At 61.6% G+C, this 27,050-nt stretch overlaps 1 protein-coding gene and 1 long non-coding RNA gene across 13 annotated transcripts in view; both read left to right on the forward strand.

Annotated features, from left to right (window-relative positions):
- The window catches only part of LOC106507351 (uncharacterized), a 58,653-nt gene extending 36,236 nt beyond the window's left edge, over positions 1 to 22,417 (forward strand). For 2 of the 11 annotated variants that reach the window (XR_014840011.1, XR_014840015.1), the window contains exons 4-7: positions 12,957 to 13,103; positions 13,188 to 13,524; positions 16,885 to 17,878; positions 18,729 to 20,437. This is a non-coding gene — a long non-coding RNA (uncharacterized LOC106507351). Of the gene's footprint in view, positions 1 to 12,457; positions 13,104 to 13,187; positions 13,525 to 16,884; positions 18,485 to 18,728 lie in introns of those variants that run through there. The other 9 variants (XR_014840018.1, XR_014840014.1, XR_014840017.1 and 6 more) reach the window with 9 other exon arrangements.
- A 3,144-nt stretch (positions 22,418 to 25,561) lies between these two features.
- ELFN1 (extracellular leucine rich repeat and fibronectin type III domain containing 1) overlaps positions 25,562 to 27,050 on the forward strand; it is a 71,470-nt gene continuing 69,981 nt past the window's right edge. For both annotated transcript variants that reach the window (XM_085016425.1, XM_085016424.1), the window contains exon 1: positions 25,562 to 26,012. In XM_085016425.1, the coding sequence (XP_084872551.1) occupies positions 25,588 to 26,012 (425 nt within the window). In that variant the 5' untranslated portion in view covers positions 25,562 to 25,587. The remainder of the gene's footprint in view (positions 26,013 to 27,050) is intronic.

The raw sequence follows: 27,050 nt of genomic DNA on the forward strand, positions 1-27,050 counted from the left end.
GTGTGGCTTTTGGATGATATTGTGTGTTTCAGTGGTTTATTTTCGTTGCTGAGTAGAGTTCCCTTTCCTGGACACGTCACAATTTGTTTCTCTCTTCACCTGTTAATAGACATTTGAATTGTCTGCAGTTTCGACTATTGCCTATCGGGCTGCTAAGAGGATTGTTATACAAGTCTTGGTACCGACATATCCTTTTATTTTTCTTGAGTAAATACCTAGGAGTACAAGGGCCGGGTCTCACGGCAGGGATATATTTAACTTCCAACTTGTGATAATCTGCTAAACTATTTTCCAAAGTGGTTGTCTAATTTATTTTTTTCTTTTTACACACAGCAACGCCAGATCCTTAACCCACTGGGCGAGGCCAGGGATCGAACCCACATCCTCCGGGAGACTATGTTGGGTTCTTGCTCTGCTGAGCCACAGTGGGAACTGCTCATAAGTTTGTGTTCCATCAGCAGTGAATGAGCGTTCCAGCTACTCTAAATTTTCACCAGCACTTGATATGATCCGTCTGTTTAATTTTTGTCGTTCTAATTGGTGCTTAAAGGTATCTCGTTGTGATTTTAATTTTAATTTTTTCCCTAAAGACTGTGGACCTTGAACAGCCTTCCGGGTGCTTATTTGCCATTTGTGCCCTTTCTCTTTTTTCTTTTTTGCTTTTTAGGGCCACACCTGCAACATACGGAGGTTCCCAGGCTAGGGGTCGAATCGGAGCTACAGCTGCCGACCTACACCACAGCTCACGGCAACGCCGGATCCTTAACCCACTGGGCGAGGCCAGGGATCAAACCCATAACCTCATGGTTCCTAGTTGGTCTTGTTTCCTCGGCGCCACAATGGGAGCTCCCATTTGTATACTTTCTTTGGTGAAGCATCTGTTCATGTCTTTTGCACATTTTTAAATTGACTTTTTCGTTTCTTTGATGAATTTTGAGAATTTGTCATATTTTGTGTGTAAATTCTTTGTCCGATACACAGTTTGCACATATTTCCCCCCAATTTGTGAGTTGTCCTTTCCTTCTCTTTACAGTTACCTTTGTTTTTAAAAATTATTATTATCATTTTAGTGGCCTCTTGGAAAGATAATGAAGATGGGAGCAACCACCATAGGTTGTCCTCATTTTGATCATTGTACTTAAAAAGTGGCCTAAATTCTATCGTACAGAGTCTATTCCTCAGACCTGTCTGTGTTATCAGTAAAAGTCAACAAAGTTGAATTGTGAATCGCTTTATTAAAAAGGTGGATTTGGAGTTCCCGCCATGGCTCAGTGGTTAATGAACCCGTCCAGCATCCATGAGGACGTGGGTTTGATCCCTGGCCTCACTCGGTGGGTTAAGGGTCTGGCGTTGCTGTGAGCTGTGGTGTAGGTCGCAGACGCGGCTCGGCTCCCGAGTCGCTGTGGCTGTGGCGTAGGCCTGTGGCTACAGCTCTGATAGGATCCCCAGCCTGGGGCCCTCCTCGAGTGCGGCCCTAAAAAGACAAAATAAAAAAGGTGGGTTTAAGCGTCTGCACTGGTGACTTCCCCCTCAACTCCTGGGTCACTGCTGCTGGACGTGATCTGCCGAACCGTCTCAGAAGGACGCTGCAGGCCAGTGGGGGGCTTGCAGGTCCTCATGTAAAAAGGCATCCTGAGTCTCGGAAGGCTCAGCCCAAGCGGTGTTCCTTGCACTTGTTCTCAGAGTCTTGGTCGGCATCCAGACGGGTCCTTTCGCTTTGCGAGTCTGCTCAGGTCAGCACACACTACAGGGAAATAAAAGCATCTTTCCGTTCACTCAAAGCAAAACTCAGCGGAACACATTCTAACCGCTGCGGGCTATTTTCTTAAATTGAAGTGTAGTTGATTTACAGTGTTGTGTTATGTTCACGTGTACAGCAAAGTGATTCAGATGTGTGTATATTATATATATATATATAAAATTTTCCATTATAGGTTATTGCAGGATATTGAGTATGGTTCCCTGTGCAATATGGTAGGTCCTTGTCGGTAACCTATTTCTGCAGTTACCTTGAAAGAGCAGGAGTTTTTACCTTTCGTGATGCCCAGTTTATTATTATTATTTTTGGATCATGCTTTTGATGTCATATCTGGACAATCTTAGTCCCAGAGGTCGAATCAGAGCTACAGCCGCCGGCCTCCACCACAGCCGCAGAAACCCCAGATCGAGCCTCGTCGGCAGCCTACACCCCAGCTCACGGCAATGCCCGACCCTTAACCCACCAAGCGAGGCTGGGGACCGAACCTGCGTCCTCATGGACCCCGGTGGGTTTCACTGCTGCGGGGCCGCAATGGGAACGCCCTGAACAATCTCGTCGTCAGCAAAAGTCGGGACAGACGTTCTCCTGTGTCGTGCTCTGTAAGTGTCATGGTTCGGGGTTTTGCCTTTGGGTCTGTGATCCGTTTCGCGGTAAATTCGGTATATCGTGTGATATGTGGATCAGTGTTGTTTTAAGCAGGTGGCTGTCCCTGTCCAGGTGTTGCGACGTCCCCGGGTGAAATGACTGTCTTTTCCCCGCTAAGTTGCCTTGGTGCCTTGGTCAGAAATCAGTTATCCGTGTGGGTGGGTGTCGCTTTTTGGACTCTCCTCCGGGCCGCTGTCTCCGTGTTTATATTTATAGCAACATCCCACTGTCTTGACCGACTCCATCACTCTGTGTCTTGAAGTCACGTTTCGTTGGGGCCCCGGCTTTGTTCTTTTCCCATTTTGCTTTGCCTCTGCTACGTCTTCTGCATTCCACACCAGTTTTACAAATGGCTTGTCCGTTTCTAAGACGAAGCCAAACCAAACCCTGCACAGACTTGCCCCCGTCTGCGGAGCTGGCCGTCGTTACGACTGATACCGTTTCTTCTCCTGCCGGCCGACCTTTCCAGGAGCTTCTCCTGCTTTTCCTGACCTGGTCCCTCCACCGCCGCATCTGCTCGGTGAACCTCCTTACTCACGCTTCCTGTTCCCTAGAGACACCAGCCCCTTGCATGACCCCCTGCGTTTCTCGGGATCATCGCTTATTCTCTGCTGCCCGCGAAGAGCTCAGCAGAGTTTGGCACATGAAGGAGTTCTCTTTTTTTTTTTGTCTTTTTGCCTTTTCTAGGGCTGCTCCCGCGGCATATGGAGGTTCCCAGGCTAGGGATCCAGTCGGAGCTGTAGCTGCCAGCCTACGCCAGAGCCAAGCTGTGTCTGCGACCTACACCACAGCTCACGGCAACGCCGGATCCTTAACCCATGGAGCGAGGCCAGGGATCAAACCTGCAACCTCATGGTTCCTAGTCGGATTCGTTAACCACTGCGCCACGACTCGCACTCCTGAAGGAGTTGTCCTAAGCCTTTGGTCATATTGCCAGATGGGTTTGTTATATTGTGGACAAAGTCAGGTGCTGGGGGGGTGTCCAGTGCTCTGCATTCCCCTCCGTCTACCCGCCTCTGTTCATCTTCTTACCCATCCATCCGTCCGCCCCCATTCGCCCCCCCATATGCCATCTATTTTTCTCCTCAGCCCCTGTTTCTCCGTCGCCTGACCCCCCACCCACCCCCCACCCATCCTGCAGCCACATCCTTCCCTCTTCCTCCGTCTCCCCGTCCCTCCCATCGCTAAGCGTGCCGGACACTGGGGTTCAGAAACACCTCCCGGACCTAAGTTACACCTCATCCATGTCAGAGAGGCGGTCTCATGCCCAGGGACTCTGGGACAGACACAGGTGGCCACTTGCCCCTACTTGAGCCAAGACCTCAGCAACTGAGGTTTGCCCTCACTGGGCCAGTGCGGTGGGCATCCCAGAGATGCCCCCGCTGCAGGTGGCATAAATGGGCCCGCAGGGGTTGCCCCTCGCTGTCTTGGCCTGTGGGAGCCTCCAGGTATTGTGAGGAGGCAGCAACTGAGCACGGAGGACAGAGGGGCCAGCGGCGGGAGCCACTCAGGCCTGGGGGCGGGGCAGGGGCCCGGGGAGACCCAGTGTGGGGCCGAGGCCCGTGGCGTCTGGCCCCCACGGCTGGAGCCCTGTCTGTCCCTCCCCCGCCTCACCAGTTGTGCCAACACCTGTGCCCCTGGCCAACATGGGGGGAGGCCACTGCCCGCCTGCCCGGCTCCACCCCCGTCCAGGACCTGGGCCTCGCGCTGACCCCCAAGCAGCCTGGGTCCTCCTGCAACTCCGTGCTGTTTGGAGTTGATAATGGAGGTTTTTATCTTTTCCGCAGTTTTCTTGTTGCTCTGCGGCCTCTGCCCGTGGAACAGGGCCCTGGCTCCCTGGGGGGGAAGCCGACGCAGCTAAGAACAAAGAAATCAATTGACTTTCTGGATGAATTTTTAAAACTCACAGCAGAGGCAACATTCTGAAAGCACAGCGGATTTCTTCTGTGAGAGCAGGGCTTTTGGAGAAGGAAAGCGTTCTGAGTGAGAAGGTAGACTTTATCGCAGAAGCCACGGGGGGGGGAAACCGCACGAGGCTTTTCCTGCTGAGCTGAACGGGGCAGCGATGGCTTTGGGGGAGGCCGAGAGGGGCGCCGGAGCCCCCCGCCCCGGCACGGTCTGGGCGAGGCCACGTGGAAGCGGCTGGTGTGAAGTTGGGGTTCGTTGGGGGACTCGCCGTCCTTCCTCTGCGTCTCCACGGGGAAGCCCCCCTGACCCCGTCACAGTGGCCCTCGGGGGACAGCCCCGACCCCCGCGCCTGCAGAGATGCTTTATTGTAATGATTACGGTTTTTGGTTCACAAAGCAAACGGTTTGTGTACTGGTTATCTATTGCTGAGGGACAGGTCACCCCAAAATTTAGTGAAGGAGAGCGACACGCCGTAGCGCCCGTGGTTTCTGGGGTGAGTACCCTTCCAGCCGCTTGCTTAGCCGCGTGGTTCCAGCTCCGGGGCTCCCATGGCCGCCTCTGAAGGCTCCACTGGATCCCCATGCAGGGGGCTGCCCTTCAGTCCCGGCCGTCCTGTCCGAGAGGCCTCAATTCCTCCCGCACGGCCCCGCACAGGCTGCCTGGGGGTCCTTGCAGTCCTGCGGCTGGCCCTCCCAGAGACGGAGACCCCCTGAGGGCCGGGAGGGGGGAGCAGCTGTGGCCCTTTGGGCAGTGGGGGAAGAGCAGGTGCAGCGCAGGTGCAGGAGGGGCTGCTGGTGTGTGAAGCGCTCTCTGGATTTCAAAGCATTTGGGGAGTTCCCGTCGTGGTGCAGTGGTTAACGAATCCGACTAGGAACCATGGGGTTGCGGGTTCAGTCCCTGGCCTTGCTCCGTGGGTTAAGGATCCAGCGTTGCCATGAGCTGTGGTGTGGGTCGCAGACATGGCTTGGATCCTGCGTTGCTGTGGCTGTGGCGTAGGCCAGTGGCTTCAGCCCCGATTCGACTCCTGGCCTGGGAACCTCCATGTGCCGCAAGAGCGGCCCTAGAAAAGGCAAAAAAAAAGCATTTGTTAGTTTTCAAAGCTTCTGCCATCTCAGCAGGTGGAACACTGGCTCGTGGGCCCCTCGCCAGAAGTCCTGTTTCTCCCGTGCGGGACTGAGGTGGGGCTTTGTGAGCCGCTCTGATCCTTAGGCCTGGAGCTGGGCCTCCAGGGTCTGTGGGCCCAGGAAGGCCTCCTAGAGCAGGACGCCAAGCCCAGCCCCAGAGAATGGGGCCAGAGCTAAGAAGTTTGGGGTGAGTTCTGGGTCAGCGAGGGGCTGGGAGGGCCGAGCGCCTGAGAATGCAGCCGGCGTCACACGGGCGTCTCGATGTCTGGCCGAGGCCTCAGCAGACATCAGCAGCAGAGACCGCGTCCCTCTGTATCCCCAGCGCCAGCCCGGGGCCTGGCCCTGGAGGGTCTGTGGAGCTGGGGACCCTCGCAGGTTTGGGGGTGGCAGGGGTGCTGCTGTGTGGTGGCTGGAGGCAGGGAGGCCCAGCGGAGGGTTGAGAGGCCCCTGGTGTGATGGGGGATGTGGGGGCTGGGCCTACCTGGTCCTGCCCCTGCCCGCCCCCCCCTGCCAGGGTTCGAGGGCCCCTCCCCCCAGGGCCTCAGTGAATGGGGTGGATGCCTTCGGAGGGTCTGAGCGGCTGTGGGGGCCCAGGCAAGGGCCTGGATGTCTTAGGAGGGGCTTGGTGGTGGCACGGAGCTGAGTGCTCCCCCAGTCCCCGGCGGGCCCAAGATGTGCCAGAACTCCCACGCCACCTCCTGCCGCCCACGGGCTCTGCCGGTCTCCCTCTCCCAGCCTTCCCGGGACCCCCACCCACAAGCTGCCGCTGCGGGGCTGCGTGCTGCTCCTGTGTAGATGCTGCCAGCCCTGAGCCCGGGGTGCATGCTCGCTGTCCGAGCCTCCCAGACCCCCTGGCACTCAGCAGCGGCTGTGGTCCCGGGGCCTTGGTGCGGCTCCTGACCCTTAGCAGCCAGGGACGCAGAGCCCAGCAGAGCCAGGTCCCCTGACCAAGCCCTTGCCATCCGCTGTCACTCCCCCTGCCACTCCCCGCCCCGCCAGACTCAGCCGGAAGGGCCCGCGTGCCTGGCCCTCGCGTGTCCCTGCTCCTGTCTTCAGCGTGGCCACCGCAGTGTCTTTTGAGGGGCAGACACACTAACGGTTGATAAAGTCCCCGTTGCTGCCTTGTCTTCTCCACCCTGTGCTCTTCGTGCTCCAGTCGAGTCGTTTGTCAGACCCGCGGTCCCTAAGATCGCCTCCCTTGAAAAGGCAAAGCCACAGACGCAGAGAAAATGCTTGCCAAGCGGATGTATGACGAGGGACTTGTATTCAGAATATATAAAGATCTTTCATAACTCAGCGATAAAAAGGCACAGCCAGTTTTTAGAGGGGGCTGGGTATTTAAGCACACACGTCGCTGAAGGAGGCGCGGCGCCAGCTCGAGAGACAGACGCTGTTCCGCATCATTAGTCATTGGAAAATGCAAACGAGGACCACAGCGACCTACGCCCGCACCTCCGAGAAAGGCTGGAATGAGAGACTGGCCGCAGCGAGCCCCGGCCGGGACGTGGGGCTGGAGCGAGGCAGCCACTTGGGGCCGTTTGGTTGTTTCTTAGGCAGCTGAAGTACACCTGCCCCGAGGGGCTCACCCGAGAGACGGTGGCATCTGTCCTGCGATGTGACAGCATCTCTGTACCGACGGAGCTCAGCGCCGCCCTGGGTTGCGGGGAGGGTTCGTGTTGCTGGCGGCTGCTGTTAGAGGGGCTGGCAGGTGGCAGGCACGGAACCGTTCCGTCTCCCCGTGTCAGCGTGCAGATGGGGACCGAGGCCGGCAGAGGGGCCGTGTGTTGATGGGATTCAGCCGAGCCCAGCACCAGTCCCCTGTCCTCTGGGGGACCTGCTGGACTTGCCTGTCGTGGGGACAGTGGTGTTGCCACACCTCCCGGGAGCTGGATGGGGGCAGTGCTGCCAGGGCAGGCGGACCCTTCCCTGAGCTGCCAGATGATAAGCTCCCATGAAAACTTAACGGGGAGCCCCTGCCCGAGAGCCCTGCGGGTTTGGGACACATTCACCCCAGAGCAGAGCCATCTGATGCTTAGGCGTGCTTTTCTGGGCAACCTTGAAAGTGGCAGAGACGGGGGAGGGGGCGGGGGGAGCTCTGAGCGTCCCCTTTGAAACTGAGTGAGGACAGGACCTCCCTCCGCTGTAGGAAAGGAGGCTGGGCCTGGGGGTGGAGGGCAGAGCTGGGGCGCAGCCTGGACCTCGGCCAGCCCAGGCCCGTCCTGCTCCCACCGTTCCGATTGTTCTGTCTGTTGCTGGGTCACAAAGCGCCCACACTCGCTGGCTTGAAACAACCGTGGTTTATCCGGCTCACGAATCCGTACCTGGGGCAGGGCTGCGCGTGGGCTGGAGGCTGGTCTCTGCTCCACGAGGCACTGGCGGGGCAGCCTGCCCGCGGGGCACTCCCTCGGGGTGGCGCAGTCCCGTGGGGCTGGCTGTGGGCCTGGCTGAGTGGCCCGGGCTTCCACAGGATCTTGGTTCCAGGGCGCTGGCCCCGAGGGAGAGCCAGGTGGCAAGCCTATCGCGCTGGGAGCCCCCCGCCTCTTGGAGTCACAGAGCGTCACGGCCCCATGCGACGTCATCATCGTCTTTGTCGTCAGGGCCTCGGCAAAGCACAGGGATGGGACAGGCGCCCCCCTCGTCAGGGCACGTGGGATGGGAAAGTAGTGATGTGACCCCTTTTAGAACTGCAGTCTAGGAGTTCCCGTCGTGGCGCAGTGGTTAACGAATCCGACTAGGAACCATGAGGTGGCGGGTTCGATCCCTGCCCTTGCTCCGTGGGTTAAGGAGCTGGCGTTGCTGTGAGCTGTGGTGAAGGTCGCAGACACAGCTCGGATCCCGCATTGCTGTGGCCCTGGCGTAGGCTGGTGGCTACAGCTCCGATTAGACCCCTAGCCAGGGAACCTCCATATGCCGCGGGAGCAGCCCTAGAAAAGTCAAAAAAGATAAAAACAAAAAACAAACAAAGCTGCAGTCTGTACCTGCATGGACCCTACGCTTTACGAGTGGGCGAAAAGGATCCCAGATTCACCCAGCCCAGAGCACCCCAGCCCTCGTCCCATGGCGTCTGGGTTTGTGAGGCTCTGGTTAGCTCCCCACATCTTGCTACCTTGGAGGGGCTGAGGGTGGAGGGCGCGGCTGTGGCAGGGGAGGGCTTGTTCGTCTCCACTGAGGCTGGGAGACCTTCCTCCCAAGCCCCCCACCCCCGCCTCCCATTCACCTCTTCCACCAGCTCTGGGAGGCCCGCGAATGGAACACAGTGCAGTCGCCAAGCACTTGTGCTCCAAGTTCAGAGTCACCGGGGTCACCAGGTGTCCGCACACCTGCCCTGGGGCTCTCCCAGAACGTCAGGGTCTGTGGGTTCTGGGGTTCCCCCATGCCCCTCTCTCCGTGCGGTTTCGCAGAGGCTCTGAGGGGAAGCAGGCTCGCCCCTGGCATGCCCCTTTCCCAGAGCTCCACCTGTCGTCAGCCCGGCGTGCCCTGTCTGTGCCACCCACAGCCTGGAGCCACCAGCGGGGGCCTCCTTGACCGCTGGGACCGGCATCGCCTGGCAAAGTGTGGGCTGTGCAGGGGTGAGGAACGGCTTTGGCCCCGGGCGCCTGGGGGGAGTACGGCCAGGCAGGGCCCCCACCTCAGCCTCACCCAGAGGGCATCCCCGGGACAGGAGCCCTGCGGGGGGTGGCGGGGGGGGGGCCCTCGCCTGTGACCCTGGGCGCAGGGCTGCCCTGACTTTTTCTCTACGGGAGGGGCCTGCCACCGACCCTGCTCCCCTAAGGAGCCCCACGAGCTCCAGGGGAGCCCCAGTGGCACACGTCAGTGGGGACCCCTGTCTTCTGGCAGAGAAGAGAGGGGGCCCCGTTGTCCCTGGGCCGAGCCCTCTGCGTCACACTGGCAGGGCCCCACCCACGTCCCCAAGTTAGCAAGTCCGGCCTGATGATTAAGTAGCTTCACAACGCTGATGGAAAAGATCGGGTATAAATAAATATTCCTGGAGCTGTTCCACCCCCTGCAGGCATGAACTTTGAATAATTGGCGAGAATTATGCTGCGGACTAATCAAAACTTTTTTTTTCTTGCGCTAATTACCTCTGGGTTTCATCAGTGTCAGAGTCTAATCAGCTCCAGACATCTTAATCGGCCCTGGGGAAACGTTAGGGACAGGGGGGGCCTCGGTGTCGTAGGGAAGAGGGGTGGGGAGCAGGGCGGGGGGCGGGGGGTCCTGGTCTGGGCAGGGCTGGCGGCGGGGAGCCGGCTTGCGGGCCCCTCCGGTCAAGATGGATGAAGCCCTTCCTGGACGGCAGGCCCGCTCCCTCCTCTCCATCCTTCCTGCTCACTGCCTGTCGCCACCTCGGGCCTGGCGTTGCTCCGTCAGATGGATGGGGCCCAGGATGGGGGCTCGTACTTGGACGGCCCCCGCTGATGGGGAGAGGTGGGGGGGGTCCTGGGGAGCACTGGGGGCAGTTCAGGATGCCGGGCATCTCTGGGGGGGGGAGCGGGCAGTGGGGGGCCGGGAGGAGGAAGCTTTGCTCTTCCCCCCCATCCCAAGAAAAGCATTTGCATCTGAGGACAAATTCCTATGCAGAGAGCACAGCTCCAGCGCCAGGGAGAAGAGGCCTGGCCTCCCAGTGCTGATGGACCTCGGTTTTCGCCCCGCGTCCTGGCCGCAGGGCATCTGGAGCTGGGACCACTGGGCCTGGGCCGCAGGGTCCCTCAGCCCCTCTGGGCGGGGCGCCCACCCCCTGGGCCCCTCGCTGGCTGGGGGTGGATGGCAGCCTCGCTCCCTGGCACTGGCTCAGATTCCCTCCTCACTGCCCCAACCCAGGCGAATCTTTAACCAACTTCAGAGGAAAATCCGCCGTAACATCTTCCATTTAGAAACCAAAACCCCACCCCGAAGCCCTGGGACACTCACGACCCGGCCCCCGGCCCTGGCCCCAACACACACATCCTGCTTCCCTTCATGGCAAAGCTCCTGGGAGGTGCCGCGGGGCAGGGGCGGGGTCATCGCCCCAACTCCCTCCAGTCTCCGCCTCTGAGCAGGAGGAACGGCCCCTCCCTGGTTCTTGCGGCCCACAGCCTGCAGACCCCACGGAGCCCTGGGGGCAGCAGAGGCAGCCCTCCTACCCGGCGGGGGATGGCAAGAGCCTCCCGGGGGTTGGTTCCTAAGAGATGAATTCCCGCCCCGTGGATCCCCAAGCCCCTAAGGAGCCCCCAGACCTGGCTGGGGGTGTGGGGTGCCCCGCACCCTCCCATCAGGGGCCCACGTCTACACAGCAGGGCTGAAGGGGGTGTCTGGGACACCCCTCTCTCCCTGGGGCCCCAGACGGCCACGGCTCCCCCCGCAGGCAGGTCCTGCCCTCACGCCCCTGAGGGGCCGGTTCTGCCCCCATTTCCTGGAGGAGCGTCTCCCCCACCCTGCAGCCCACGGTTGGCACGGCCCAGCCCCAGATCCCCTTTCCTGCAGCAAATGGAGAGGCCTGTCTGTGGGACGGGGGTTCCCAGAGCATAGAAGCCAAGGCTGCTTCCCTCCCGCGCGGGCGGGGCGCACCGGCCTGAAAGGGGACGGAGCTGCCCTTTCATCACAGGGGAGGGAGGGGAGGGAGGGAGGAGGCACAGCGGCTCTGCCGGGGAAGTGCCCACATGGGCCCAGCCCTGACTAAGGGGGTGGGGGCAGGGGTGCAGGAAGGCAGCCCTGAGGGCCCCAGGGAGCTTAAGGAGCTGGGGGTCGGGACCCCCAGGGTTGGGCCGACGTGGCACCTGGAGCGGCCCTGGGAGAGCAGGGGTCCCCGGAGGTGGAGTCCGGGAGCTGGGTCCTGGGCATCTCTGGCCCCTTGCTTCTCCACGACAAGCTCCGGCTTCCTGCCTCCTGTCTCTCCACCTGCCCTCTGGGGGCTCAGGGCCGGGGCTGCGCCGCCCCACTGCTGGCTGACCAGCCGCCCCCTGCCCCCCAGTCACCTGACAGGGAGCGGATGCTCCAGCCACTGCCTCCCGCTCCCCAGGTCCAGAGGGCTGTGAGGAGGCCCAGGCCACCCTGGGCCCTGGCGCCGGGTCCTTCCTGCCCCTTGCGTCCTCGGCCAGACCCTGGAAGTGTGTTCTTTCCATTTCCTGGCAGAGGTGGTGTAGACGTCACCCGTCGGAGAGATTCTGGGTTTTTCCTTCTGTCCTTAGACACAGGAGGGACCCTGGGGAGAGGCCCGGGGTTGACGCACCTGAAGCTCCAGGGCCAGCCGTGGTCGCACGGGGACGCCTGCCCTGGGCTGGGCATTCTGCACAGGCCACCCTCCATGTCCAGGTGGGAGCTGTGCGCTGGGCTGAGACTCAGGAGTCAGACCCGGACGGGACCCCCAGCCCAGACCCCCGGAAGCATAGGGGTGCTGCTGCCGCCCGGCTGGCTGGGGAGGAGGGAGGGGGGACAGCGACGCCTTCGCCTCCTCTCCGAGACGGGGCCTGGAGCGGGGGCTCGGGGTGCCGCCCCCTCACTCCTCCTCTGCCGCAGGGGCCCTGTCCCTGCCTCTCCCTGACCCGACTGCTGTGTGACCCGGGGCACAGGCCTCCCCTCTCTGGGCCTCTCTTCTCTCATCCAGGTTGGATTCCTCAGGCCCCGGGGCCCTGAGTCAGGCCCAGGCGCCGAGTACCTCCAGCTGGGCAGGGTGGCCAGGGCCGTCCCCACCCCCCGGGGCTCGGGGCTCCCGCTGCGCCCGCGGGCACCCGGCAGGGGCACCCATCACGGCTCCCTGATGGATGATTCCCTCCTTCCTCCCGCCGCCGCCGCTCGTGCTGTTTGGGCTGCAGGACACTGTTTATCACTTCACACAAGACACCCTCCCCCTCCCACCGCCCGCGCAGAGCAGGGGCTTTTCTTGGGCTATTTTCGCGATTTTAATTTTCCGTTCCCCGTCTCCTCTCTCCCCCCTGATTACATTTTGGGTTCTTTTTGGGCTCCTGGAATGAGCCTACATTTTCCTGGTGATATTTTTTAATAAAAACCATCATTTATGATTATTTTTCTTCCCTCAAACTGTCAGCCTCCTCATTTGATTTCCTATCGAGGCGGTGTCCCGCCCGCTCGGGCTCTGTCACTGTGCTGGCGGGCGCGGGCGCCGGCGCTCGCCCTGGGGCAGGCTTGGGGACACTCTGCACAGCCGCAGGCCTCCCTCTGGCCTTGGGACCCACGGCCCTCCCAACCCCAGGGCCCTGCCCCCCAGCCCTGCTGCCCTGTGTCCACGACGGCCTCTGGTTCCCCTTCAGGTGGGTGTCACCTGCACACCTGGCTCCGCTCTGTTTATTGTAAGGGACCAAGGTCACGGCGGAGGCCCGGCTGCCTGCGCACCCGCCCGGCTCCTGGCGGCTCGGGATCCCCAGGACAGTGCTTTTCCACACGGATTCCTGTCTAACCTACAGACACAACCCAGGGAGACTGCCCGCCATGCCCTCCAGCTCCACCTGGAGGCTCAGTTCCCTCCTTTTTAAATTCAGACACATGAGCTGTGGATCATTCATTCATTTGACAAATATTAATCGAAGGCCTATCCCGTGTGAGAAGAGCCACACACCTGTCTCTGGTAGAAACCAGCTCAGATGCCACCCTCCTGCCTCCCTGAGCCCCTACCCACACTCACGCCTGCAGAGTGGAGCCCCGGGCTGCCCTGGGATTTTACTGTGTGACCTCAGGTGAGTTACTGACCCTCTCTGAGCCCTCCTTGCTGTCCTTCTCTGGGCTCTCTCCGCCCCTGACGTTAATTCCTTCCTCATTAGCCCCCAGGCCATCTTGTTTCCAGCAGCTGCAGCCTCTTCCCAGCTCCTTCCTGGCTGTTTGCCAATTACCCAGAGGAACCCATCCTGAGGCCCCCAGCTCTCAACTGCTCTTCCCGCCGCCGCTTGTCATGCCCAGGCGTCTGTGACCAGCTGGGCCCTGGAGCCCATGGCCACGGCTGGGAGAGGCCATGTGGCCCTCCCGCCCCTGGCCAGGCCCTCGCTGGCCCCTGCCCCTTGGGGAGCTGTAGAGAGAGGACAGCGCTGGGTCTGCTGCTGGATGGGCTGCAAAGCCAGGGCCGCCTTCCCTGGCCCTGACCCGACCGACGATGGCCAACTGGTGAGTAGTGGGTTCTCCTTCCCAGCCCAGCTTCTCCCTTATCAGTGCCCGGAAAGATTGCTATGAATATGCATGGAGCTCATGAATATGCAGGGTGGTAATGAGGCACTCCTCTCCATCCCTCGCCCTTGGGGCGCTGCCATAGCTTCCAAGCTCCCTGCACCCTTTCTTTTCTTTGACCCCCGCCCCGAGGTGAGGCTGGCGGGGGTCCCTGGTGGGAAAGTCCCCCGGCCTGGTGTTCGGGGGTCTGGGCTCCCACCTCCACGCCGACCCCACTCCCCCTGGAAGGGGAGCCCCCCAGCCTGTTTCCCTCTGACCTCCCCGGCCCTCTGGCCCTGAGGCTTTGGCCGGGCTGTCCGCCCAGCAACAAGGGGTCCTCTCCGATTCCACTTTCCGAGCCCCATTGTGTGGGGACGAAGCTGGGAGGCTTGGGTTGTGGGGCGGGCAGACTTGGGTTACCCGGGACGGTAACCAGAGAGGCCTGGGGTCCGGTGTTGTGGGCCGGCGGCCAGGGCCTGCTCCCCGGGCTGCCCTTGGGGTCGGGTGAGACGCAGGCGGGGGAGGGCGCCGGCCAGGAGGCTGGGCTCACCTGAAAGCACGGCGATACCCCAGGGCCAAGGGCAGCTGCCCAAGGTCACGCTCGAGGGGGCGGGGTGGCCCGGGCAGCCTGCACCCCATCCCGCCTTCGCGGGCGGACAGACGGAGGCCCCTGCGCAGGCCTCACCCAGGGTGACCCCCCAGAGTGCGGTGTGCCCGCTCTGCCCTGTTGCCTAAATCTGTTCCACCCCGTCTTCCCACGGGAGCCACATGGCCACTGTCGGCATCTGTGGGGACACAGCAGAGGAATGCCTAATGAGGGCTCGGCATGGCCCCGCCACGGAGCGCAGGCTGGGACAGATGGTCCATCATTACCCATTTTTATTAATTACTGGCTCCATGGGCCGCGATTGGCTCGCGAGCCCCAGGCTCTTCGGCTGCGTCGCCGTCCCAGCTCTTCTGGAGGAAGAGACGGCTCTTCATTTAACTCCGCGGGTGTCGTCTCCCAGCTTCCTTTGAGCCACAGACATTTCTGGCTCAGCGTGGTCCCCGGGGTGCTCGGCCGGGGAAGGGGGGGGGCGCGAGTGTGCAGCTACCACCTGCCTGAGGGCACTGGGAGGGGGGCCGGCACAGGACAGGCACAGAGGGACCTGAGGACCCCAGCTCAGGGAGCAAGAAAGACGCCCGAACCCGGGACCCAGCTCAGCGTGTCTCCTCGCTCTGCACCCAGACGCGGGCACTTGGCCTTGAAAGGGCCTTGAGCCCTGATGCCACGGGAAGTGGTGCCCTTGGTGTTTGTCTGTGAGCTCCACAGCCCCCCTCAGGTTTGGGGTGTCTGGACCCCAGCCCGATCCCTCCCAGGGCTCCCTGCGACTCTGGGGTCCCACAGCCCCAGGCCCAGCCCAGCACTGCCTCTGACTTGCAGGGGTGCTGGGTCAGTGCCTTGCCCTGGCCTCATGGCCCCACAGCGGGAGCGGCGCCTCCCCTGAGCGCAGGCGGATGGCCCAGGCCCCGCGGCTCTGCTGCGGCTGCTGGTCCTTGTTCTGCTTTCCACAAGCCCTGCGCCGTCCTGCTGGACCCCCCATGACGTGAAAGGAGAGCATGGGGTGCAGGGACCACCGTGTCAGACAGTCCTGGCAGGGGTCACGGGTGCTGGGGGACAGCTGGGGGCCCCCGGGCTGCATGGGGCCGCCCTGGGAGCCCGCGTCTCCCTGCCGGCCAGGACTCCGTGTTCCCTCCGGCTTCGTGCAGCCTGTTAGCCTGGGAGGTAATGGGACTTGAAGCACAAGATTTCTAGTCAATAAAAAGGCGCCTTGGAGGCTTTTTATATCTTGCTTCTGTCACACGGGGAGGCATTTTATCTGCTGCTCACTTGACATTCTGTCATAAAGCTGGGTCCCTGCCCTGCTGGCGTCCATCACAGCCTGTCCCCCGCCTCCCCCCGGGGGCCTGGACACCAAGAGGGGCGCGGTGGCTGGACGCCCAGGAGGACCGGGGTGCCTTTGCAGAGAGGCAGGGAGGCGTTGAGCTCGTGTGGGAGGGGCAGGCAAGACTGGGCCGTGGACCGGGCTGGGGCCAGGAGGCCTCAGAGGTGCACCCTCCACGCCTGTTTGGGGCAGGAGGGGGTGCTCAGCCCTCCCAAGACAGAGCCGGTGCCGGGGGGACATGCAGGCACGTAAAGCCAGCAGCTGCCTGGGTTGGGCAGTAGTGAGCTTCCCGACACTGGAGGGACTCAAGCACAGCCTGAGGCCCCACTGGGCCAGGACGTTTGAGTGGGAGAAGCAGAAAGGCCAGCATCGCGGGGGCTGTATTTTTACCAGAAGGAACCGAGGGAGGGTCTGATGTCTGGAAAAGAGGCTGTGGAGGACACGACCTCGGGGGTCCCAGGGCTTCCCGCTTCCCGCAGCAGCTGGGGCTTTGACGGAGGTCCGCGGGCTGGGCCCAGTAGACCTGAGGCCGGCAGCGGTAGATCCCGGCCCAGGGCTGCAGCCTGCCTCCCAGAGGCGGCTGTGTGCCCCCAGCCGCGGAGGGTCAGGCTGCCCCCTGGGCTCCATACGCCCCTGAGTCACGATCAGGCCAGAGGGAGGGCGCCGGCCTCCTTCCCGGAGGAAACCGAGTTGACCGCTCCCTGCATCAGGGCCTCCTGGCCTCAGTTTCCTTCTTGTGCCGGGCGTTCCATCTGGACGTGGGCTTGGCGTGCGCGGCCGGCCGTGAGACGGGGAGGGGCGCTCTGGGAACGGAGAGTTGCGACATTGAGGCAGAAGATGGGATGGCCTGTTGACACAGATGCTGCTGGTGGGGGCGGGGGGTTGGCCTCTGTTCCCTGGACTCACAGGCCTGATCCCACCCCCGCCCCTCCGGCCAGGTCCGTTCAAAGTCCCCTGACGGGCGCTGGGGCTCTGGGGCACTGGGAAAAGCGCCTCCCTGCAAGGTGCTCCCCAAGCCCAGGTGACGGGTGTGCACGGCCCCTGAGCCAGCCCAGGACACCTAAGCCGGGCCTGCAGCACAGGGGGCTGGGGCAGGCCAGCCGAGGTGCGGGAGGGCACGCTGGGTGAGGCCCCAGCATGAGCGCAGGCCTGGAGCCAGGGGGCGCACACTGCAGGAGGAGGCTACAGGGGTGGGTGCCCACTCCCCGCACACCGCCCTCCTGCCCCCGGAGCAGCGGGCACCTGCGCCCCGGGGCTTGGCTGCAGAGTCTCCTGGTGAGAAGGCTGGATTTGGGGGTCCCCACCCGAGCAGGGCAGCAGGACCGTGCGCTGAGGAAGGGCATGCCCGAAGGCTTAGTCCCAAAGCACCTACTGTGAGCCTCTGCTCTGCCCCAAGGTGTCAAAACCAGGAAAGGACAGGTGCCTTGGCCGCTGTACACTGTGTCGCAGGGGCGCGCAGGAGCGCAAAGCTGCGTCCACGGGCAGCTTCCGACAGCGCCTCCATCTCCGAGACCCTGGAGGGAGCCAGGGCCCTGGGGCATCAGGCAGAAAGCCCTCCAGCAGCCCTGCCATTCTCAGCGTCCTGGAGCTCTCCCTCCAGGACGGAAATCCTGGTGGTTGAAACCGTTTTGAGGAGATGAACCACCTCTCAGACGCTTCAGAGCTGGCGGCTGTCGTCCTTGGTGTTTTCTGTTTCAGTCCTGCTGTTCGTCAGACAAACCCCAGGGGCCCAGTGACGGGGCCGGAGCTGCGGGGCCACCTCTGACCCTGCGGGAGAGCAGCCTGGCCTTCACAGCTCAAGGGGCCGAGGCCCTGGGGCAGCCGGGGGCACCTTTCCCGGCCCCACCTCCGCAGCCCCAGGAAGGGCGGCCCTTGGTTCCCAGAGCGTGGAGACCCCGTGGGAAGGTCCCCCGTCTGTCCCCCCGGCCCCCTCCTGTCGCCATCAGTCTGCAAACATCGGGTGGTCACTGACGGTGGCCCTGTGCTGGGCCCCGCGGTGGTCTGTCGGGGACACAGGCCTGACCTGTCAGGGTCCCCGAGGGCACACTGCCCGCCCTCGTGCTCCCCGTCCCTACCTGTCAAGTGGACGATTCTGAAAAGAAGCATCGAAGAGAGGGCGAGGCCGCCTCGCTCTGCCGGGTCTCTGTTCGCGCACACGGACGCTGTTCCTTTGCCCACGTGAGGCTGAATCGACTGCGATCTGTAATCTGCGGATTTCCCACCTAACATCACATCATGTGGCTCATCCCAGATGCCGTCAAAGACGCGCAGCCTCTGGCTTCCGCGGGGGCGGCATCACCCCCCACCCCCGTCTCCTGTGAAGGGTGTGCAGCTGAAAAGACAGCCCCCGGGAGCAGGTGCAGACGGCAGCTGCCAACAGAGGTCACCAGGTGAGCGGCCGCGAGGCCAGAGCTGAGGCCGTGGGGCGTGACGTGGTGTCTGAGGGTTGAAAACCTCTCTGGCTTCCTCCGGCAGAGAAGTGGCTGGGCAGCAGGTGGGAGGGCCAGCGGGCAGGGGGCCCCTGGCGACTCAGTACCGCTCAGCAAAATGGAGCAGAAATGCACACTCACCATGTCAGAAACCCTAAGCTGAATGGAAGGAACCAGCCACCAGAGGACACATACTGCGGCCCCAAGTTTACGACATTCTGGAACAGAGTAACCCAGCTGGTGGCAGGAAAAGTCAGAACCAGGGTGGCCTGGGGTGGGGGGCACATGGGAACCTTTCGGAGAGAAGACTCTGTGTCTCAGCCGGGGTTTGGGCTACAGAAAGTACACGTGAGCGCATCCTGTGGTCTCCCCGATATTTCTACGTTTCACTGTGTATCAGTTTTACTCAAAAGAGTTTTGGGAGTTCCCTGGTGGCACAGCAGGTTAAGGACCCAGTGTTATCACTGCTGTGAGAAAAGCTATTGTGATGTAGGTTCAATCCCCAGCCCGGGAACTTCCGCACACTGTGGGTGAGGCAAAAAAAAAAAAAAAAAAAAAAAAAAAAAAAAAAAAAAGAAGAGTTTAAAAATCCATACCAAACACTGAACTCAAGTTCTCTCTGATCGTGCTGCCAGCTTAGGGCTGACATGCACCCGCATCTGCAACTTCCTTGGGAAGAGGTTGACCCCTGCAGGGCGGAGGCCGTCATAAAGCAGGTGCAGCAACATGTCGGGGGTGGAGTCCACAGGGTGGCTGTTTGCGTGTCACTCTAAAATTATCTCAACTTCTCTTATGTTTGAACATTTCCAAGGTTCGATGGGAAAAACAGCTAGCGTCTGGGCACTGCACACAAACAGCCGGACCACGGCAGCCGGTCACAGACGGTGTGTGTGACCGGGAACTAGTTTCTCAGCCTCCTGGTGCCTGGGCGCCCTCGCTGTCAAGTGGGGTGGGCGTGGGATCAACCCCCCTGGGCTCGGAAAGCATGAACAGACATCCGGTTCCCCTGCAGCAAGCCCTGGCATACAGGAGGGTTCCCTTGCTGGTGATTTTGAGTTCCTGGGGCTTCCACAGGAGCTGTCGGTGCTCAGGGAGGCTGAGGGATAAGCCAGGGCTTGCACCGGGTTCAAGGGTAAGGGACCCCGAGGAGGCAAAACCATCCTCCAGAAGGACAGAGCAGAGGGCTCACGTGTCCCGTGTCAGCCTTCCTCCAGGGGCGGAGACGGAGTGGTTTGGCAGGAGGACTGAGACAAGAGCCACCACTGGGACAGAACCAGGGCGCACGGGAAACCTTCGCATTTATGGTCACTTTATGGACTTATTTTTTTGGCACGGACCGCAGCGGTGACTTGAGCCGTAGCGGTGACAACACCGGATCCTTAACCTGCTAGGCCGCCAGGGAACTCCCGGGGTCACTTTAACACAGGGGGCCAAGACAATTTCATGGAGAAAGAACAGTCTGTTCAACAAATGGTGCTGGGACCCCTGGGGACCAACACCCCAGGCAAAGGAATGAAATCGTTTCATTTTCCTGAAGACTATTATTATTTTATTAACGTATAGTTGATGTACAGTGTTGTGGCAGAGTCTGCTGGACAGCAAAATGACCCGGCCACACACACACAACCACTCCCTTTCTTGTATCGTGTTCCCTCCCAAGAGACTGGGTATGGATCCCTGGCTTATACGCAGGGCCCCTTGCTTCGCTGTTCTAAATGTGACAGTTTGCATCTCCTAACCTCACACTCCCAGGCCGTCCCCTCCGTCCCCCTCGGCCACCTGTCCTCCATGTCTGTGCAAAACGAATGACACTGAACCCCTCTTTCACATCATGAGAACAATTAACTCATCGGGGCGAAGGCCTAAATATAAGGGCTGTAACCCTAAAGCGCTTGGAAGAAAGTCCAGGCGTACGTCTTCACCTTCGGCAAACGCTTCTTAGATGCGACACGGACAGCATAAGCAACAACAACAACAAAAAATTAGACTTCATCAGAATTGGAAAACTTTTGTGCTGCGAACAGTTCCCACAGGAAAGTGCAGAAACAGCCCATGGAAAGAGAGAAAACACTGGCAGTTACAACTCTAATTAGGAATCTGGGGCTGGAATCTACACAGATCCCTTCACCACCGAATAAGATCAGCAGCCCAGTTTGGACATGGGCACAATATCCGAGTAGGCCTCTCTTCAAAGAAGATGGACCAAGGCCACGAAGCTCATGAAAAGATGCTGAACGTTATTAGCCACCGGGAGACAAACGTCAGGATCAGCCTTCCCGCCAGGACGGCTCGAATCAAGAAGACACAGAACCGCGGAGTTCCCGTCGTGGCGCAGTGGTTCCTGAATCCGACCAGGACCATCAGGTGGCGGGTTCGATCCCTGGCCTTGCTCCGTGGGTTAAGGATCCGGTGTTGCCGTGAACTGGGGTGTAGGTCGCAGACGCAGCTCGGATCCCGTGTCACGGTGGCTGTGGTGCAGGCCGGGCGGCTACAGCTCCGATTCGACCCCTAGCCTGGGAACCTCCATATGCCGCGGGAGCAGCCCTAGAAAAGGCGAAAAGACAAAAAAAAAAAGACAGAACAGCAAGTGTTGGATGAGGAGGCACTGAAACCCGCACCTGGCTGGTGGGAATGGGAAATGCGGCAGCCACCCTGGAAACGTGTTGGGACTCCCTCGACACGAGAAACTCAGTGTTACCGTCTGGCCAGCAGTGCCAGTCCTCGGTGTACACACACCCAAGAGGGCTGGACACACACGTTCACGTGAAAACTTCCGCGTCAGTGTTCATGGCGTGTCCACACTGTCCTCAAACGGGGAACAGCCCAAAGGCCCCTCCAGACGAATGAATGCGTGACGAGACCTGCTGCCTCCACCCGATGGACTCTTACTGGGCCGTCCAAGGGACGCACCCGCCTGTAAGCGACGACACGCGTGAACTCAGAAGCACTGGACCAAGGGAAGCGAACCAGCCACAAGAGCCCGGCGCAGAGGCGTCCCTTCCCGCGAAGTATCCGGAACAGGCAGATCCACAGAGGCAGAAAGCACGATGGTGGCGGATGGACAGAAAGACAGCCTAGGGTCTGGGGTGATGGTGGAGAGTGGGGGGACTGCCATGGGTTTCCTCTGCGGTGAAAAGCACATTCTCAAATCGGATGGTGGCAGAACCCTGTGGAGATGCTGAAAACCATCGACGAGCACAGTCGAAACGGGTAACTGTGGGGGACGCAGATTGGCCCTCGAGAAAGACAAATACCGTATGATGTCACTTGCATCTGGAATCTAACATTCGGCCCGCGTGAGCCTTGCCACAGGGAGGAAACTCATGGATTTGGAGAACAGACGGGTGGCTGCCGAGGGGGAGTCTGGGGTGATTGGATGCACACGACTGCCTCTGGAGTGAGAAGCAGTGGGGCCCTGCTGCACAGCACTGGGGACTCTATCCGGTCACCTCTGACGGAGCAGGATCATCGGAGCAAAAAGAAGGTCCACATGTATGTGTGACTGGGTCACCTTGCTGCACAGGAGAAAACGGACAGAGCACCGTAAGCCAGCTCTAATGGAAAAAAAAATAAACGTCATTAAAAATTTTAAAAGAAAGGACTTATCCCTCGAGAAAGCAGTTAAAACAAAAGAGAGCCTTGGGTTCAAGTTCTGGCTCAGCTCTCGGGCGCCTCCAAGCCTCCGTCGGTCCACGAAGTTCCGTCTGCCCTGCAAACCAGGGCGGAAAGACTCGCCCTCCTGGGTTACTGCGGGGACCCGATGCGATGACAGCGATGAAGCAAGTTTTCATTCCACCTTCTGTATCTACGTGTATGACAAAAGGAAATGCATGCACATTGTCCAGCATTCAAAGGGCAGGTGCACGGGGAGAAGTCTCATTTCCCGGGGTGGCTGGGCTGCCGAGTCACAGATGTGTCCGTTTGTCCCTGTACCCTTCAGGAGGGTGAACTTCACTGCGGAGCCGTAATAGCTAGAAAACACCCTTAAAGAAATTCCCTCCTCTCTCCCCTGTCTCCTAGCCCTCCACTTTCCCCTGCCCTTTGCACACCCAAGCCACCAAAAGCCCATTTTGTTACATACGAAGTTAAAAAGAAAATAGATAAAAGTCCCGTGTACAGTTCTGCGTCGTCTCGTGCCCCTAAAGACCGCCCGTCGAGATGGGGTCAAACGCGACCCGCTTGCCCGGCTGCTGGCGCCTCTCCGCACCTGCGAGCACACCCCCAGCGGCATCCACGGTGTTCCTCATTTGCTGCTGTTACACAGAGTGCTTCGGCCGATGACCTTGTGTGCGGTAATAGACCATTTTTCCTATTTGTGAGCAGTCTCTGGAGGACAGATTCCTAGAAGCAAATGCTGGGCCAAAAGGTACATATATTTGGAATCTGGACATTGTTCTGAGGCTCCCAGAGTGTCTGGTTCCCCACACCATGGCAACACGGCGTGTCATTAATCTTTACTCCTTGGCTCTCCGATGAATAAAACACTCATTTCTCAGCGCAGTTTTAATTTGCCTTTGTGTTAAGTGTAAGAGGCCGGGCACTTTTTTGTATATGCGAGGGTTATTTTTATTCTCCTTTCTCTTCATAGCCTTTGCTTTCGTCCCCCCTCTTGGGTATTATAAGAATTGATTTGTAAGAGCTCTTTACATGTGAGGATAGAGGCTCTTGGCTGGGATAGAAGTTGGACATGTTGTTTCTTCTTGGTGTGTTTGCTTGTATGCACCTGCAGCCTATGGAAGGTCCCAGGCTGGGAGTCGAATCAGAGCTGCATCTGTGACCTACGCCGCAGCTTGCGGCAACACTGGATCCCCAGCCCACTGAGCCACCACGGGAACCCCAGGACGTCTTGTTTTGCGTTTGATGGTGTTTGTTGTTCCTGTGAAATCCTGGGCGAGGGAGGAGATAGTGTCTGTTTTTCTCTGGGTCCCCTCTCTTGGGGTGGGCGTGGGGAGGGCTCTCCCCCACGTTCATCCCCGCCACCTGTGTCCCTGCACACCCTCCAGTGACTGGGTGACAAGCCCGTGTCCATCACTCCCAACCAGGCCACCCTCCGAGGAGCGAGGCGCCAAGGACAGGGGGCAGAGAACGGGAGAGTTCTGTGTATTTGGAAGCCGCGCCCCATCACCCCTCCTGTGCGGTCCTGTGTGCGGCGCTGGGATTCAGAACTGAGCCGGTCGGCTGGCTTGGCGGGGTTGAGAGTCTGCTGGAACATCCAGCGTGGCGGGTCCTGGGCTGGGGGTGGTCCACACAGTCCAGGGGTAGGTGGCGGCCCCATAGCCCCAGGCCCGAGGTCCCTCACTGCCTGGCTTGCCTGTCCCCAGAGGGCACAGGCACAAAGCCTCCTTGGGCAGTTGGTCTGCTGCAATGGAAACAAAGACCTCGCTGACCCGGTTCCTGTGGAGGGAGCGTCCTGGCCTCCCCAGGACGTGGGGAGTGTTCCCACCACTCGCTCCTAGCGTGGCCGTGCGGACAGAGTGGACTGACGCAGGCGGCAAGCACATGCTCGGCACGTGGGGGTGCGTGTGTCTGCTGTGGACTTGGGGGTGTTTGGAGTGGGATTGCCCTTGCAGCCAGCTGGCTGTAGCCACCCCACCAGCCGCTGGGCTTCTCCGAGGGTGGGAGAAAGAGGGAGCTCCTGCTCACACAGCCTGGTGGGGGGATGGGCTGGAGGGGTGAGATGAGGGCTGTGTGTAGACATGCAGTGTGTGGGTGGAGTGTGTGTGTCTACAACAGGCTGCGTGGGGGTTTTCAGGAGGAGATGAGTGTCTGCGGGAGAGGGAGAGAGAGAAGCTTGCCTCCCAGCGCCCAGACCAGGGAGAGAGGCTCCGGCTTTATTTAGCCGGAGAAACCCGGCTTCCTCTGCCTCCTGCCCCCGGGTCTGCCCTGGGGCCTCGCATTCCCAGCAGGAGGGGTGTCTGGCCTGTCTCACAGCCGCCAAGGACAGCTTTCAACACCTCAAGGAGCAGGAGCGGCAAAGGCCTGGCTCCCCGGCAGGACGCCCCCCTCAGGCAGGAGCGTGGCTGCTGGGGAATCAGGTCAGGGACTTGCAAGGCCCTGGCGAGTTGGGGGCAGAGAAGGTACGATGGGGCGCTGGGTGCTGGTCTAGGCTACCGAGGGGCAGTGCACCCAGTTAGGGACCTCGGCAGCAGTGAGCCCGAAGGCCAGCCTCTCCCCCACATCCAGTTCCCAGGAGGTCCGAGGGCCCCGGGACGGGACAGGACAGCCTGAAGGCAGTGGCTCGGCCCTCGAGGGTCATCCTCCTAGTCCGGGAGTCCAGGGAAAGCCGGCGGCACGCCCTCCACCCCAAACTCCCTTTGGGGTCCTGGCTCTCCCGCAGGGACCCCAGTCTGGTGGAGGAGTGAAGTGGGGTTGGGAGGAGCTGGAGGGGGGCAGCTGGCGCTGCAGGCTGGATGGAGTTTATGGGCTGCAGAGAGGCTGCCGGACCGGACCCCAAAGCAGAACCCCGCGCGCCCGTCCTCAGTGGGGGGCCGCCTTTGGTGCCACTCCCACGCCTGTTCTGGTGTGGACTCTGGGAGGGGCGCCTCTGGCTCCCCAACCGCCTCTTGCCCTTCGTTGCGCGCTCGCAGGTCGACCCCGCCACCTCTGTCCCCCTTCTCGGGCTCGGGCAGGACGTGGGGACCGGCGCTGCTCACCCGGCCGTAGCGGGAGGGTCGCGCCTGCGCCTGCCCAGGTCCCAGCTTAGCAGCTCCAACACCGAGGCTCGGGAAGCGGCGCGCAGGCCGGGCCGGGCCGGGCGGGGGCGCTCTTGAGCCTGGTTTGGAATTTTCACCCAACGCGCAAGCCGCAGGCTGGGCAGTGGCGGTGGGAAGTGGGAGCCGCCCCGGGAGGCGGTGTGGCCGCTGCGGGTGCGGGCTCGGGGCGACAAGAGGGCTGTGGCTTTAGAATCCAGTTTAGAGGCCGACCGAGCGATTGCAGACCCCCCGGGGATTCGAGAGGCGAATGAAAGGGAAGGGGTGAGGAGGGGTCGGTGGGAGGAAAATCCGCTAAACCGAACCTTCCGGGGCATCGGAAGGAGCCTGGCGGAGCCCACAACCCTCCCCCTCCCCCTAGGGAGATCGCGGCGAGCAGTGGGAGGTCTAGAGTGTTGGGGGTGTTGGCGATCTAGGGGAGGGCAAGTCCTGGAGGGCGCCACCACCCTGTCGCTCCCACCCCCGCACGTGCAGGGCCCTCCTGATCCCGGAAACGCGCGCCCCTGCGTGCCGTGCAATTGCACTCGCGGACGCGCGCGCCCACATAGGGTTTGACTTCGGGTCAACTTCCACGCGGTTCCCGGGTGTGTGTACACACGACTGTGCCCGCACGCGCGTGCACAGCTCTCCCCCAGGTGCCCAGCTCCCATCGCCACCAAGTGTCCGGACTCCTAGACCTTCGGGGGCTTCTGCTCCAACAGTGGCCTGGGGCGGGGGCAGGGGCGCCCAGAGGGAGCAAGAAGGAAGAGGCGAGGATGCCTCTGGGCTCCCCACGCCGCCCCCCAGCATGCTCTAATTTCCCCTCCCGTGTCACCCTCCGGACACCCCCAGTCCACCGACGTGCAGGAGCCACACCGCCGCCGCCCGCGCCTCCGGCCGCCCCCGCCCGCGTCCCCCGCCCCTCCTCCAGCCCTCCCCGCTCAGGCTCCTCCACGAAACCTTCGATCTCGCAGGGAAAGAATGTGCTACAACCTCCGCGCGGCCGCGGCCGCCACCACCTCGCCCGCGCCGGAGCCGGAGCCCGAGCCCGAGCCGGAGCTGCCGCTCTTCCGCCCGCCCGGCCGGCCTTCGGCTCCCAGCGCGCTGTCTCCGCCGCCGCCCCGCTCTCGCCCGGCGCTTGACGCAGTGAGCGCCGCAGCCGGGCCCCCGCCAGCTCCGCTCCTCTTCCCGTCGCAGGCCGAGCCCAGCCGGGCGGGCTCCGGGAGGGGCGGGCAGGGCGCGAGGGGGAGGAGAACTGTCTGGAGCCAGCGAGGCCGGAGGAGGAAGAGCAGGAGGAAGGAGGGGAAGCCGCCGCTGCCGCCGCCGCCGCGCTCCGGGGACCTGGGCGCGCGCGCTCCGCTCGCCCGTGACCGTGCCTCTAGCCCCAGGCCCACATTCCTGCCCAGGTAGGAAGGGGCTTGTAGCGGAGGGGGCTGCGGTTCGGGGGTCCCTTCCACCGCAGCTGCAGGGCCAGCGGGTGCCCGCCCCTGGGGGAGGAGAGGAAGATGCTCTCCCCGGCGGCAGTGGGGGCGGCGCGGGGTCCCCAGAGGCATTCGCAGCCCTGGCCGCTCCTGTCCCCGCGCCCTGCCCTGAGCGTCCGCGCCGGGGCCGACTCTCCCCGCCTGTGGGGCTCTGGTTGTGGCGCGCTGGGTCCGCGGTTCCTGGACGCCCCCTGCTCCCGGGTTCCGAGGCGGGCGCACCCGAAGTTAGCAGTCGCCGAGCCCCGGCCGGCCAAACTTCCCTCCCCGACGCCGCGGCCCGAAGGGCCGGGACTCCGGACCCCTTGGGCTAGGAGGCGCCGAGGGGACCCCGAAACTTTCTGAGCTCTGTGAGCACGAAGGGCGGGATAGGCAAGGAGCGGAGTTGGAGGTGGTCTAACCTGCGAGCGAGCAGCGGTAGCCGGGGCGCGCCACGTTGTCGCGGAGACTGCCCCCCCAGCTGGAACCCCATCTTGTAGCCGAGGTCGGGCAAGGAGCGGACTGGGGTGCCTAGCCTTGGCACAGTCCGCTCGGAGGGAGCATTGCTCCGCCCCCCCGCCGCTGGAGCCCTTGGAGGGGGTGTTACAGGACACCCCCCCCCCCCGCCCCAAGTCCGGTCGTTCGGCTCTGCCCGCAGCTGGCAAGCTCCCGAGAAGGACCCGGCTCCAGGCTATTAACGGGCGACTATGACCCGAACCTCTCTCTGCCGGGGAAGCCGCTGGGCTTGGCTGCGGGGTGTAGTGGGACCCCAGGCTGGGAGCTGGTTCCCTCCCCAGCTCTCATGGTCCTTATCCTGTCGCTGTTCCCCCCACACCCCCTGCTCTCCTCCCATTCTTTCCTCTCCAGTCTTGGGGGGGTCCCCCCCCTCAACTTTTTCTCTTCCCAAACTGCATGATGTGGCCTGTGACCCCCGCCCCCCGACTCACTGGATTCCAGCTCGGTCCGCAGCTGAGTCCTCCTCCGCTA

The sequence above is a fragment of the Sus scrofa genome, chromosome 3 (assembly GCF_054392235.1).
Source record: "Sus scrofa isolate SSC_HxYL_T2T_F1_AM1 chromosome 3, Sscrofa_HxYL_maternal_Yorkshire_Landrace_v2.0, whole genome shotgun sequence".
NCBI lineage: Eukaryota > Metazoa > Chordata > Mammalia > Artiodactyla > Suidae > Sus > Sus scrofa.